Source organism: Nelumbo lutea, chromosome 1, assembly GCF_056320005.1.
Source record: "Nelumbo lutea isolate HS-2025 chromosome 1, American lotus-T2T, whole genome shotgun sequence".
Classification (NCBI taxonomy): domain Eukaryota; kingdom Viridiplantae; phylum Streptophyta; class Magnoliopsida; order Proteales; family Nelumbonaceae; genus Nelumbo; species Nelumbo lutea.
Window position 1 is genome coordinate 75,784,851 of NC_142684.1, and position 15,548 is coordinate 75,800,398.

General features: G+C 44.9%; 1 protein-coding gene across 1 annotated transcript; it reads right to left on the reverse strand.

Annotated features, from left to right (window-relative positions):
* Positions 1–744: 744 nt before the first annotated feature.
* LOC148875443 (glucose-6-phosphate/phosphate translocator 2, chloroplastic-like) lies at positions 745–4,794 on the reverse strand. The gene is made up of 6 exons (XM_088964724.1): positions 4,272–4,794; positions 3,547–4,125; positions 3,207–3,432; positions 2,619–2,841; positions 1,428–1,641; positions 745–1,043 (listed from the first exon to the last, which is right to left on the reverse strand). The coding sequence occupies exons 2-6, from the start codon at positions 4,069–4,071 to the stop codon at positions 1,032–1,034; spliced, it is 1,200 nt and encodes a 399-aa protein (XP_088820850.1). The 5' UTR covers positions 4,072–4,125; positions 4,272–4,794; the 3' UTR covers positions 745–1,031.
* Positions 4,795–15,548: the final 10,754 nt, after the last annotated feature.

The following is a 15,548-nucleotide window of genomic DNA, read 5'->3' on the forward strand; positions in this document are numbered from 1 at the left end:
AAAATAAAGAAAAATATGTGAAAATTGCTAAAATTAAATTAAAATTCTAGAAATAAAATGAAAAACTTTAGCATTTAACAATTCAAAGAATAAACAATAAAGAATAAAGACTAAATAATAAAAATAAAAAAGTGGAACTTCTAACAATGCATAAATAATTCCAATTAAACCTAACAATTGGGTCAGTGGATTGACCCATGACCCAACCTAATCCAACTTTTTTTGGGTTGGGCTGGGTCCAAACCATCAGTCCACTTTCATCCCGCTTACTGTTACGCTTAGTAGGCAGCTAAGACCAATTGGGCTTCCGCCACTTGGTCCATTAATAGAAAAAATATGGAGGAGCAAACTACTCCACAGCCCATCAGTTATCCGCCCTCGTATCTGGCCAATAGCGCGAGAGCCCATTAATAAAACCATCAGATGGCAGGCAAGAGAAGAGGCAACATACCATTAGTACCGGTAAACATTCAACAAACGAGGTGATTAAATGGAGGTTTTATTCACCGATTCATTATTTTATTGCAAGCCAAAGCAGAGCCTAGTTTTTGCCAACGGACCAAGTGATTGGGGTTTTGGGCAATCATCTTAAGCTTAAGAAGGTTTAAAAAATACGTGCATTCTTTTTTGCAGATGCTGAGTTGTGTGATTTGTTTTTTGGTGGTCTTTTGCCCAAAAAGAAAAAAACTAAATAAAGGGTTCACGGTTCACCGTAAGGAGTCTACAGGCCGAAAGACAATCAGGTCAGGAAATGCAAATATATCTTATTTTCTATCGTCTGCAGCAAAACAGAACAAAGTCTCCTAGAAGAAGAAAGAAACTATAATCTAATCTAAATCACTTCTATAAAAATATTGTTTTTGTTATTTTATCTACAACAAGAAAAGCCGCTGGTCACACTCTAGACCAAAATCTAGTGCTCTGAGACTAAGAAATTGTGGCCATTACTGACAATTGCGGTAAATCCCATCCTGATGCCGTCCTTCCATTATCTGCTGCTTAGCATGATTCTCACCCTTCCCTTTACGGCTTTACTGCTTTGCCTGCATTACAAGTGCAACAGTATTTCAATAACTTCAGCATACTCGATAGCTCAAAAGTCTGATTAAATGAGTTGAGAATGGAGCTAACGAGAAATAATAATATGATGTACACAAGTAAAATTGATGGCGTCTTATTTATTTCCCTACTCCCAAGTGGATCGGTTTCTCCAAAAGGTAGACGGCTTGTTTTCAGCCTTTCATCTGGGGGATCCTTTACACACCAACAAGTGATATCTTATATATCATTTACGTGCAGACAAATAGAATTTTGTAATTTTGTTCACTTATCTGTTGAAGCATTGTGGTCCAGGAGAAGAAAAACCAAGGGCAGTTTACTACTTTACTCCTATAAAATCGGTTTAGAAATTTCCAATGAAAATTTACCTGGGAGTAAAGGAAAGTTCCGAGGATTGCGATGGCAGCTCCCAGAGCATTGATGGGCTGGACAGGTGTGTGGAAGATGATAATAGAAGAGACAATGACAGATATCCGCTTCATAGTATTGCCAATGCTAAATGTCAATGGGGAGATCTCGTCGAGCGACATGTATGAGACTTGATTGTATAGGTGGTAGAACACACTTTGGGCTGCCACCCACCTGTCATATATAAGACAGCCACACAACCACAAAAAAAAAAAAAAGGTTCCTTCAGTTCAATAGGATATTCAATGAGAAAATAAGAAATTATGTTGGGCTAGGAAACAAAATATCCATTGGGAAAGATGTCAAATTTTCAATGTTGACACTTCAATAATACACATTCAGCCAAAAGAAGAGGGCACAGAGATATTATGCATGAAAAAGTAAGTGATTGGGAAAGGAAAGCAAAGTAGTAATGACAAAGAGAAGTCTAGGTCCATTATTGGAAAATGAAAACCTTTGAAACAAAAATCAGTTTTTCCTTGCAGGTAATTTTACTATCAGATATTTCAGAAAACAGAAACCAATCAATAAATTAAACCGTAAAAAGTGTAAGCTAAGCTAGCAAGGAGCTAGTGTGTTATTGAAGACAATAAACCTTATGTTTTCATAATCATTTTGTATACAATACAGTAGTATTTCATTTTACTGGGTATCATACCACAAGGTACATGGGGAATTAGATAATTATGAATTCAAGATCAACCCGCCCAATTTACGGCTAAGGCCGGTTGGAGGCAGAAAACAAACTTTTCACCTCTCTTGATAGAGAAAAGTAATCTATAAGCCTTTATTTTGGGGTGGGATCACACCAATAAGCGATTATTTGTGTTTGGGAAATAAGTTCACTTAAAAATAACCTAAAATTTTGGGCTTATTTTTAAGTTATTAATTCGCATGTCATTTTGAAAATACCTAAATACTACCATTGCTCGTGTACTAGAATAATCACTCCCAAAACGATATGGTTTTTCTTCTTTCTTTCTCGGCTAGGGGCACCGTAGAACTTTACTTGCTCCTTTTATTTTCCTTACATCTTTTTACTGTTCTTTTTTTTCCAAGCAACTACATTCCATATTGACAACGAGAGTGACTTTTTAACTAACTTATCATCAATAAGCAAGCAGAACAAGAAGGGTTCGATGTGCGGTTACCATATGAAATTCGGTCCAATTTGAGAGAGTGCTCTTTGCCAGCCATCTGCCCACATCTGTGGACCCTCTACAGCAATGGCAAAAGGTGTGAGAATCAATAGAGACAACATAGAGAGACAAGCATAGTAGTTCATGCCACTGACGGACTTCCCCTTCATCCCTCTCTTTGAGAAAATGTTTCGGAATACAAAGGCCAGATTCGATATCATAGCGCCCATGAACCCTGACAAAAACATAGACAAACAATCAGTGTGCAAAAATAGATAATACAAAAGCTAATGGTTAATTACATCTAAAAAATACCGTACCCACCCACCAAGGCACCAACCCACCCAACTAAATTTTTCCCCAACGACAAAACTCCAGATCAACCCTCTGCTTAGAAACCGAATTGACCGAAGAAAGGAAGGAAAAACACAATTTCGCAACCGGAAGAAGCTAAGTCCAGTGCAGTGCAGATTCGCGGAGTTGAAAATTTTTATTTTCCAAAATCAAATTCATAAAAATACATGACAGTTTTTAAGATCAAGGAAGTTAGAATTTAAGAGCCAAATATCTTCAAAGTCTGAAGAAGAGAACTATGATTACCAGTCATGTTGAAGTTTAGCTCAGTGACCGCGGCGAGTGCACAACCACCGATAATCGGCACAAGAGACAGATAAACTGGCACCGGGAACGTTTCACCCAAGAGAAACCTTGAAACCAAGACGCTAAAAGCAGGTTCTCCGCTCTTGATGATATGAGTGAACGAAACCGCAACTTTCGACATGCTAACCGTTGCTGCGACATGGCCGATGGTATGCGCCACAGCGACCTACAGAACACAAGAAATCAGAGATAAAGCTTTAATACCAAATCCCCTAAGATAAGCGAAAGAAACGAAAAGAACCGCGGCTAAATTGCTAAGAAAAAGCACCATTCGCCTTACCGGGAATAGGGTTTTCCAGAATTCCAGATCGGTCTTCGGTGTTTCCGCGATTCTCGTAGCCCACGAAATCAGCATCATCAGTGATCCAGTTGCGAGAGACAGGGTGGAGGTGAGCCATGGATATGGAAAGGCGTTCAGGACTTTCTTGTTGTAGATGTTGAAAACAACGTTCAGAGCCCACCAAGTTGCGAAGTATATACCAATTTTCAGCTTCTGAGCTGCCGCGGACCGAGCCTTGTGGTCGGGGATTTCGACGTTGGCGTCTATTGGATCTGACCGATCGGCTTCATACGCTTTGCACTCATTAACCGAATTGCGAGGTCTTTCACCTTCGAAAGAGCGAAAACCTTGAAGGGAAGAAATATACAGGGGTTTACGGGCCGAAAGACCGAAATTAGGTCCTTTTGCAATGGAAACGGGGGGAAGCAACGAGAGTCGCGATCGCGAAGTCGGTGCATTTAGCCTTGATTTTGAGAGATCGGAAATGGTGAGAATGGCTGTCGATTGCCTCACAGAGCACATCATCTTGACAGTGGATATTGAGATATTCAACTAAAAACTAGGCGATTCGACAAGAAACTGCAAATGGACGACCAAACGAGACAAAAAAAAAAAAAAAAAAGATGATCTTGAGCGTATATAGTCACTTATTAACCATAAACCAAAGTTGAGTGAGAATATGATATCACAAAAGAAAACTCAAATTTCCTAAGAAAAAGAATTACCTGCAAGAACCGATAAAAGCAGGAGATCGATCTCGACAAAACTCGAAAATGAATTGATCTTTATATGAAACGCGTTCAATAAACGATGATCTGGCGTTTTCCGAGAATAAAAGACGATGATAGTTCAGCAAATCAAGAAATGAACTGTCCTCAATCGATTCTCCCTATTTGTTAACGGAGGGAGATCCCCAGTGTTCTTGTCGACGAATGTTCTGAAACAATCTTTCGAAACCAGGAAGCGCCCCGCTTTCATTCAAATCAAATTGTCGAAAATCGGAAGCTGTGGTTGTTATCGCCGACCGTCTCCAACGGATAGGCCGAGAGACCGATTAGAAGAAAAACATTCAAACAAAGAAAATTTGGAAGAAAAAAGATCAATAAGGTGGAAAATCTTTACAGAAGTAAGACTCAAAAGAGAAACGAATCAGGAAACATAGAACCGAAGGCGAAAGCTTTTTCGGAGAAGAGAGTAAAGGGGGCGATCGTTCAGCTCCGAAACGTGGAAAGAGAAAAAAAGAAAGTCAGATTTATAAGCGAACGAAGCGGCAGAAAAAGGCAAAACATTCCCATAATACCAATAAAGTCCCTATACGTCTTTAGAATGACTAGAAGATTCCCAGAACGGGTCATAAACTCATAATCACACTTCATGAGTTATGACTTTTAAGTCTTATGACCCGTCGGAGCCTCGGAGGGAGACCCAAATTGAGAACTACTGTACTGAGGGAAACAACAGCGTAAGAAAATCACGTTCTTCTGTTCTTTCCTGTAATTGGAAATGCATCGGGGATCGATCATGGGTCGTGGCAATGGGCCTTACGTCGGAGGCTCTGTGGGTGCAGGCCCACGTGACACTACATCCAAATTCGCAAATGGATCTGGGTCCCACAGATTTTTGGGTTGATGGTACATTGGATCGAGGTGGGAGAATCTTTCTTCAACGGGTAGGCGCGATTGAGTATCAGAGGATTAAAAAGATCTTATAACTTATAAGCAGGCCAAAATGGTTAGTCCTCAGCAGGGGATTTTTTCAAGCGTGGGCCCCACCTCTCCAAAAGCAATTGCCACTTGTAGGCATGTGAGGTCGCCTTCTGGATTCTGGTGCTGGGCCCCGCAAATCAAATATTATTTTAAGTCCAAAGGGAATCCCTTCACGGGAGAAGAGCAATTCTCAGCCGTCGAAAGAAATCTACTTGTCACCCTATGCCCCACCTTGATTTGGCACAATATTGTGCTTCCAATTTGGCAGGGGGACCTCTATTTTTTTATTTATTTTTATTTTAAAAAAATCATATTCTGATGTATGCCTTAACCCTTAATGACTTCTTTAGTACAAATTAAGTTTTTTTTAAATATGAAAAAAAAAAAGATCTAAGAGGGGTTTTTTGAAACCTTTTGTTAAATGGAGGAGTGTTGTTGTCTTTTAATTTTATGAAAAGATTTATTTATTCTTAACTTTAATTTCGTAGTAGGATGATTCCAGGCATAATTCTGTTTTAGTAGTAGAAAGAGATAGATCTCGTCCTTTGTTCCAACTCTTTGAAGGAGAAACACGTGTTAAGTAGGTAATAGGGCTAGTTTATTAATTCCAATTTCCAACCTGATCGATTGTACGATGGACTACGGCTGTAGAGCAGACGGCCCTTGTTTTCACGGTTGAAATGGAATCTCATGACTAAAAGAATCCACCAACTCGGTATGACAGAGATGTAGAAACTTTGTTGGGATCATCTACAAACACGTTCCAACAGAATTGGTATCTGTTACTCACAAAGGGCGCCTCACAACCTCACAGGCACTTCCCACTGTGCATTCGTAACCGGATCTGCTCCTCACACCTGGTGCCTCACACACGCCTCACACCCACATCCTAGCATGCATTGGGAACATCTCCCGTACTTAACAATTATTATTCATGGGAGATGTTCTCAATGCACGGTGGATGTGCATGTGAGGCACCCATTTGTGGGGAGCAGGTCTTGTCCCCGTGCATTGCAAACATTTGCCGTAAATAATAATACATAAGTACAGAGATGTTCCCAATGCATGGCTTGTGAGGTCGGTGTGAGGCATCATGTGTGAGGAACAGATCTGGACACCCCCGCGTGCCCCCTTCAATATCATCTGACACCTTACATCCCACTAATTCATCGAATTCGCATCTATGTCTCACAGAAGGTGCCTCAAAAACGTTTCACATCTCTCAATAATAAGTATGAAAGATATTTCCAATGCATGCTGAGATGTGCATTTGTTTTTGAAGCACATTCTACAGGGCACAGAGATGTGAAGTGTAGAATCATATTGGGTGTAAAAAGGAATTGGGATTTGCTTATCGCAGAATGCACCTCACACTAATCTCACATCCACAATCCATAGACTTCAGTTTTAAGGGTGTTTGGTTTATAGTCAGAATTAGATTCGAGATTCCTTAAAATGGGAATTGAGATAGTCTATTCTCCTCACCTGTTTTGTTTGGATTAAAATTAGAATTAGAATATCATATAGAACCGAAATTAAAATTAGAATTAGAATCAGAACCGAAATTGGCTAGAATAAATTTTTATTCAGAGGAAATGGGCATTCTCTCAAATGGGAAAATATCATTCCACCAAGAATGAGAATAAGGTACATCATGGTTTTTAAAACTGACCCAGTGACCAAACCAGTCAGGGGTCCGGTTACCAGTCGAACAGTCCAACTGTTCGAACCAAACGCTCGGTCCGTTCAGACAAAAAAATAAAAACCATTCGAACAATTAACTATCCGGTTCAGCAATTCCAGTTTTTGGGGAAACAGAACCGATCACCTGATGGATTCTCGGTTTTTCTGATCTGATCGTCCGGTCCAATCCGGTTTTCAAAACCATGAGATACAGGTTCTGCCCAAACTTCTAGAAGCATGTTCTCACGAGGGAACGAAACGGATTAATGTGTTATTCATTACCAAACATATTTCTATCCATAAAAACATCTAAAACACCAAAACATTCTCGTGGAATGATGCCAAAAAGAGCCTAATGCTACCCAGTCACTAGATTTGAATTTCACATAATGCTACCACCGTCATCCCTAAGCTCAATTCTAAGCCCTCAAACACCGTAGCCGCTTCCCGATACATCTTTGCCACCGTCACCACTTCCTCTCTTTTCCTCAACACCCAATTCACCAATCATGAGTCTCTCCCTTCCTTCCTTCTCAATTCTTTCTCTCACATCAACAAGTTTGGCTCGACCTCATAGTTACGCGATACGTGGCAAAGGTGACAGATCGGCACAAAAGCACGCCTAAGGCGCGAGCACTAAGGGTAGGAACCAGCAACGGACCGAACTCCCCAACCAACAGTTCGAACTCCCTACTAGGAGCCCGAACTCTCCCTTAGGCCCCAAGCCACTCAAGGGACAGTAACCCGAACTGGCCTACCTTATAGCACTTCGAGACACACCTCGCCGAACTGGCCTACCTTATAGCACTTCGAGACACACCTCGCCGAACTGGCCTACCTTATAGCACTTCGAGACACACCTCGCCGAACTGGCCTGCCTTATAGCAGTTAGGGACACACCTCGCCAAACTAGCCTGCCTTATAGCAGTTCGGGACACACCTCGCCAAACTGGCCTACCTTGTAGCAGCTCGGGACTCACCTCACCGAGCTAGCTTGCACTATGGCAGTATAGGACATACCTCCGAACTCAAGACTTCACCTCACTCACCACTCCAAGACTTCGCCTCCAGGATGCCAAACCGTACCACGCCTAACACCAAGGAAGTTTGTACCCAGGGGCAGCGCATCTGACTGACTTGGGATCTGACGCTTGACGGCCGCACATCAAATGGCCACCTGCCACCACCACCTGACACCGCCATCTCCAGTTACAGAGACGGCTCCGACAATGAGCAGTAGTGGTTCTGTCCCAGCAGAAAGGATGACACCCAAACTGGCAGAAACAGAGATAATCATACCCGACCTGACAGAGGCCTCGGAATAAGTGCGCGAAGTGGTTATAAAAGCCCCCTACCCCCAACAACAATGTATGTGAAATTTGCACCATCTGGTCTTTACTTTGCCTTTGAGAAAATACTAACTTGAGCTTCGGAGTTATCTCACTGGGTTCCCCCCGGAGTTCCCTCATCTTCTCTGTTTCAGGATCCCCGTTGCTCCAGTTAGAGGCAGAATCGTTGACAGCTAAGACCGACCGGATTGCGCTCCATCAATTGGCGTCGTCTGTGGGAACGCTTCTAAAAGTCTCCCTCTAAATCTCTCTTACCTACTCTTCCAAAAAACTCCAACACCCATGGCTTCCTCCAACAATGCCAGACGTGGGACAGAAACGACCACCACCGGAGAGCAACTCCAAGTTTCCGTGGTGTGCATTGGGCAGTTCACCATCCCTCTTTCAATGGACGGAATCCCCAGTTTGAATGTGCCACAAGCAGTGGCACCCCTGAACCTTCCTTCGTTGAACACTCCTCTTCCACTCCCTATTGAAACAAACTTCGCTGAACCTACTATTGTCGACCTAATGCAATGCATGCGGGCAATGCAAGCCCAAATGCAACAATTCCAGCAGCACCAACTCCAGCAACACCAGGTACTACACCACCTCTCCCAACACCATTATCAGCAGCAGTTCCCTCAGCTACCCTTAAACCAGTCACTGCTTCTCCCCGTCACCCTGTTTCGAAGCCGGTTAAGGCCTCCCTCAAGGTGGATGACCTCACTGAGGAGAAGCTTCCCAACCCCAGAACCCCCCTAATAGCCAGGCCTCATCCCCAGGCCAAAAGCAGAGAAAAATTACCCCCGCCTTGAAGCTCGCAGGCGGTTCAGGAACCTCGCCCACGAAGTCACCTCGGCACTCCAAGCCCGAGTTCCCACTCACGAAGAACCGGTTCAGCGCCCTAGCAGCAGACCAAAATTCAGGGCCCATCAAGCTCGACAACAAGGAGGCCAGCAGCGCCAACACCAGGCCCGCTCAAAGAAGGTGTTGGCGAAGTCGCCGAACTGCTACCCGTGTCCTACCCGAGCTTAGAGGCAAGGAAGAGACGAGCTCGGACGAGGTAAAAACTGTCCCAATTCTCTCAGTTCCTTCCCCCCTTTCATCAGAACTTCTAGCAGTCCCCATGCCCAGAAAGTTCAAACTTCCATCTCTGAACAAGTATGATGGGTCCTTTGACCCCAACGACCACGTCGACGCATTCCAGTCACAAATGCACCCCAACGACCGCTCGCGAGCTTCTTGCTAGATGGAACCCTCCCTGTGGACCACAATGCAACCAAGAGGGTGCAGCGCCAGGCAGCCAAATACGTCATAATAGACAAATGGTTGTACCAACGGTCCTACATGCTCCCCTACTTGCGTTGCCTGCGACCTGCCAAAGTCGAGCTCGTACTCCGCGACACTCATGAAGGTCTGTGCGGCGGACACCTGGGGGGCAGAGCACTCACCCAAAAAGCACTTCGACAAGGATACTACTGGCCAGCGATGAAGGCAGAAGCTGTTGAGCTCGTTAGAAAATGCGACAGGTGTCAGAAGCACGCCAATATCCACCATCAACCTGCTTCCGACCTCAAATACCTCGCCAGCCCATGGCCCTTTGCACAATGGGGCATCGACCTCCTAGGGCCATTCCCGCCAGCAACAGGTGGGAGAAAGTGCCTAGTGGTGGCAGTAGATTACTTCACAAAGTGGATAGAAGCCGAACCTCTGGCAACAGTTACAGCCCGAAACATACAGAACTTCTTTTGGAAGAACATAGTATGTCGCTTTGGGTTACCTCGGGTACTGATCTCCGACAATGGCAAGCAATTCGAGGATATCAAGTTCCAAGAATGGTGCCAGAGTATGCGAATTCGGCAGAACTTCACATCGGTCGTGCACCCGCAGGCAAACGGACAGACAGAGGTAATGAATAGAGCCATCCTGCGTGGACTGAAAGCACATCTAGACCGAGCTAAGAGGTTGTGGGCGGAAGAGCTACCAAGTGTTTTATGGGCTCACCGAACTACAGGAAAAACCGCCACGGGAGAGACCCCCTTCAACCTCACCTACACTGCGACTAGAAACATATGATGATCAGACGAACAGAGACGAGTTACGTACCAACCTCGACCTACTAGATGAGGTAAGAGACATCGCACACATCCAGATAGGGGCCTACCAGTAGCAGGTAGCTCAATACTACAGCGCCAGAGTAAAGAAGCGAAGCTTCCGAGTCGGCGACCTGGTTCTCCGTATGATTATGGTGCCCGAACCCGGCGTGGGCAAACTTGGACCAAATTGGGAAAGGCCCTATAGAGTAAAGAGAGCGCTCGAGTGGGCATACGAGCTCGAAACCTTAGAAGGCAAACAAGTACCCCGAGCGTGGAACATTGTTAACTTAAGGCGATACTACCTATAGACCGCCAAGCGAAGTTGACAAAATCACTATAAGAGCCTTAGGGCCAAGATGTCGAGCTAACAAGAGGAACCTCGGCATAGGCAAGCAAAGAAAAGTCGGGCATATTATCAGTTCGGAAAAATGTCAATCAAAAGAGTAAAGCGAAGCAGAGACTAAGTATTAAACACCGAAACAGATCGCGCGAGTGCGATAACCCGGGCAAGAAACAGATCGGGCATATTATCAGTTCGGCAAAATATCAGTTCGAAAAAAGAAAAAGAACAACACTTAACCGAAAAGAGTGTCTATTCCATTGCAAGAAAAGGAAGAGTACAAAAAAAAAATTACAAGCCCGGAGCTACTTCTTCCCCATCAGAAGGCACTTCAACCACACCTGAAGGCCCTGCCTCACCCTCGGAATCCGGCTCGCCATCAGCAGCGTTGGCCTTCTCCTGAGGTATACGCGAAGTGGATATGGCACTAATATCGAGGTCAGGGTACGTGTTCCGAATCATCCACCAGCTCAGTTTGAATCCCCTTTTCGTAAGAATCCACCATAAAGTCGTCAAAACGCGGCAAGGCGATGTAGTCCTCAATGACCTTTTTCTAGGCATCTTCGATACCTTGAGAAAAGATCTGCGTTTTCTCCCTAATGCCCTCCTGAAGATATTCGACTTGATGCTGTAGGTCCAGCCTCAGGTCCGCCATATGCTTCACGACTACCCCCATGGCCTCGGCATCCCGCTGAGACATTGCCTGCCTGGCCATAGCAACGCGAGCAGCCTCTTCGGCAGCATGAGCGGCCGCTTCAACAGCTCGGGTATTCGCCTCGGTGGTACGAAAAGCCTCTTCGACAGCTCGCGCCTGCCTCGAGCTCCTCTCCACCTGGGCCGCTAAGGCGTGAATAGAAGAGTTCACCTACCAAAAGGAACAAGTGATTAACGATAGCAAGAATGATAGAAAACAAAGAGGGCAGACAAAATTTGACTCACCACCATAGCATGAGATACGGCACGACAAGCGACCTGGTTCAAGGGAAGATCGGTTCACACTGCGATCTCCTCGGGGAAAGTGGCCTCCCTACTCTTCTGAAGAGCATAGTTCGGCGACAACACGCTCCTGAACTCCCCTTGAGCTCCCAAGCCCGAGGGCCCAGCTCGCATATGAGCGGACCCAGAGTAAGCAGGAGCACCCATGTGAGTGGTCTCGGTGTAAGGGGCCCCTGTCGCTTCTTGCATCGAAGGAGGAGCCACCTTGGGCTCCCTGGGCAGATCCTCCAACGTGTGGCCTAGAACTTGAGGCTCCTCATCCTGGGGCAGCTCGGTATGAGTTCGCTTAGCGACGCTTCCTCCTCTTCATGCCTTGGAACAGGCGCCCCCCACGAGTCTCTGAGTCCATCACACTTGCAGAAAAGAGTTTGGCATCAGAAAAATGAAGGAACAAAGCGAACAAGAAACCTCTAAGCAAGGAACCTACCCGAGCTCAGGCCTGCTGCAATAAGCTTGGCCTCCGTTAGGTACTGATGGCATTTTAACCCCTGTTGTGCCCATTGCCGGAGGCCCTTCACTGTCTCTTTATCGAGAGTGACACCAAAGTCAGGAGCGGCCTCCCCCCACCCGGTTTGAAAAGGCCACCCCTGTGCACTTCGCACCCTGAAGTAGTCCCGTTGGGAAGTTCGTGTAGAAGCTTAAACCCGGGCAAGGAGATTGGTAATACGCCCGCCTACCCCCGGGAAGAGAACCCGCTTGTTTCTTAAGCATTAAAATGGAGGAGAATATCTTCAAGTCTAAAGGGAAGTTCTATTCGCAAAAAAGGGAGACTGTCCCCACCAAGTTCCGAATAGAGTTCGGATAAAGCTGGCCAACGGTAACGCCGAAGTGGTTTATGAACTCGACGAGAAGGGGGTGGAAAGGAAATCGTAGCCACGCAGCGAGATGCTTCCGAAAAATCACGATCTCATCAGGACCGTGTTCCCAAGGAAAGCTACTCGAAGGAATGAAATAGGTGTACCCCCTAGGTAGATTGTAAGAGATAAGTAGAGATTGGAGCCCCTCGGGCGTCATGGTCGAAGGACCAAACCTATTTAGCATCCGACCTCGACGAGAGGTAGACGCCAAACTGCCCAAAGCAGCTCGACCTATGGGTTCGAGGTCATCCTCAAGTTCCTCCTCAGGATCACTAAGGCAATCGGGGGATACGACTCGGTTCGTAGAACCTACATCAGTCCTACTTGAAGAATCGTCTGAGCTATCAAAGCTAGACATCGAGGAGAAAAGGTGGATTCAGGAAAGTACTCACCGGAAGAAAGTTTTGAAGGCTCCAGAAACTGGAACAAGCAAAAAACCTTGTAGGCAAAATAGCAAGCCTAGATGGGAACTGAAAGGCCTGGACACGAGCTGAAAAGTTGGACGCGAGCTCAAGAAGCAAATCACAGAAGTGGCAAATCGACTGGGGTCCCCTACTATTTATAGCCACAGTAACTGAGAACCAATAGTGCAGATTAGAGCCAATCCGACGGCCTGCATTCGCACTGATCGCACGTCCCCTGAGATGAAGACATGATTGGCGCACGTCTTTCTAAAATTGACGAAACGTCGGCGCACGTCTTCTAAAACTGACGATGCACCGGTGCATGTCTTTCTGTAACTGACAACTGCCAGCGCACGTGTCCTCACCTTTCAAACGGTAGTGGCACGCTTTTTTCAAAAATCAAAAGACCCGTTGTCATGTCTCTCAGCGATGCGCTTTTTTGAAATTTGAAATGAGTGCGCGCCGCCACGTCTGTCAGTATTTGGACACTCCAGAAAACCGAAGAACCCTGATAAAGCACCTCACGCTATCAAGATTCGAAGAATAAGACAAATCCACCTACCACTTCGCAAACTCCCCGCGCCAGGGCAAGACCCTTGGCGCAAGGAGGGGGCAATTGATGAAGGAAGATTTGGCCCGACCTCATAGTTATGCGACACGTGGCAAAGGCGACAAATCAACACAAAAGCACGCCTAAGGCATGAGCACTAAGGGTAGGAACCAGCAACGGACCGAACTCCCCTACCAGTAGTTCGAACTCCCTACTAGGAGCCCGAACTCTCCCTTAGGCACCAAGCCACTCAAGGGACAGTAACCCGAACTGGCCTGCCTTATAGCAGTTCGGGACACACCTCACCGAATTGGCCTGCCTTATAGCAGTTCGGGACACACCTCACCGAACTAGCCTGCCTTATAGCAATTCAGGACACACCTCGCTGAACTGGCCTGCCTTGTAGCAACTCGGGACTCACCTCACCGAGCTGGCCTGCACTATGGCAGTACTGGACATACCTCCGAACTCAAGACTTCACCTCACTCACCACTCCATGACTTCGCCTCCAGGACGCCAAACCGTACCACGCCTAACACCAAGGAAGTTCGTACGCAGGGGCAGCGCACCTGACTGACTTGGGATCTGACGTTTGATGGTCGCACTTCAAACGGCCACCTGCCACCGCCACCTGACACCGCCATCTCCAGTTACAGATACGGCTCCGACATGGAGCAGTGGCGGTTCTGTCCCAATAGAAAGGATGACACCCGAACTGGCAGAAATAGAGATAATCATACCTGACCTGACAGAGGCCTTGGTGTGAGTGCGCGAAGTGGTTATAAAAGGCCCCCTACCCCCAACAACAAGGTATGTGAACTTTGTGCCATCTGGTCTTTATTTTGCCTTTGAGAAAATACTAGCTTGAGCTTCGGAGTTATCTCACCGGGTTCCCCCCAGAGTTCCCTCATCTTCTCCGTTTCAGGATCCCCGTTGCTCCAGTCAAAGGCAGAATTGTTGACAGCTAAGACCGGCCGGATTGCGCTCCATCAAGGCCTATCCTGATTTCTGATTTCTCCTAGACCCATCTGGCTGACCGCATCAGAGCCTAGGAATACTCAAGGTTCTAAATATTGACATGGGTTGATACGCCGGTGTCAGTGCTTTTTTTATGTTTAATTTTTTTTTTCAAAATTGGTTCAGAGGAGCCGATTTAAGGCCCAACTACCCTTTGAACCAGTGGTTGACTCAATACAATCCTTGTAGGGGAGTATCAGGAAGCCACCGACATGATACGTATCAGTCGATACGGGCTAATACGTGTCAATACTTTGAACCTTGGGAATACTACCACCGTCACCACTTCACTGAAATTCAATAGAAAAACGAACTAAAATTCATAAAAGAATTCACTAAAATTTCATAGAAATATTCACTGAAATTTCATATAAATATTCACTGAAATTCTATAGAAAAATGAACTAAAGTTCGACAAAAATCCACTGAAATTCCACATAAAAATTCATAGAAATGTTCACTGAAGTTCTATAGAAAAATGAACTAAAGTTCCACAAAAATCCACTGAAATTCCACATAAAAATTCACAGAAATGTTCACTGAAATTCTACAGAAAAATGAACTAAAGTTTCACAAAAATACACTGAAATTTCACATAAAAATTCACTAAATTTTCACAGAAATATTCACTAAAATTTATGTCTGCATAGTTTCAAAGACAAGGTGTCAAACAACAATTGATTGCTTGTGACACTTGGTAAAGTGGGTGAAAATTACTTCCTAAATGGGTTGGGTCTGGTTCAAGAGAGGCTGGACTGGTCTTGAACTGATTATTGATCAGTTCTATCAAAAAGATCTAGGACTAAACAAATTATTAATTGGGATAATTAATAATTATACTTGACATCTATAATTACCTATTATATAACAACTTGGGACTTCATTTTTGATAATATAACTGTAAGAAAAATGATATTAAAACAAATGTTTTAAATAAAAAGAATATATATATATATATATATATATATATATATATATATATATATATATATATATACTGTCTATTAAATTTACTGTTTTAG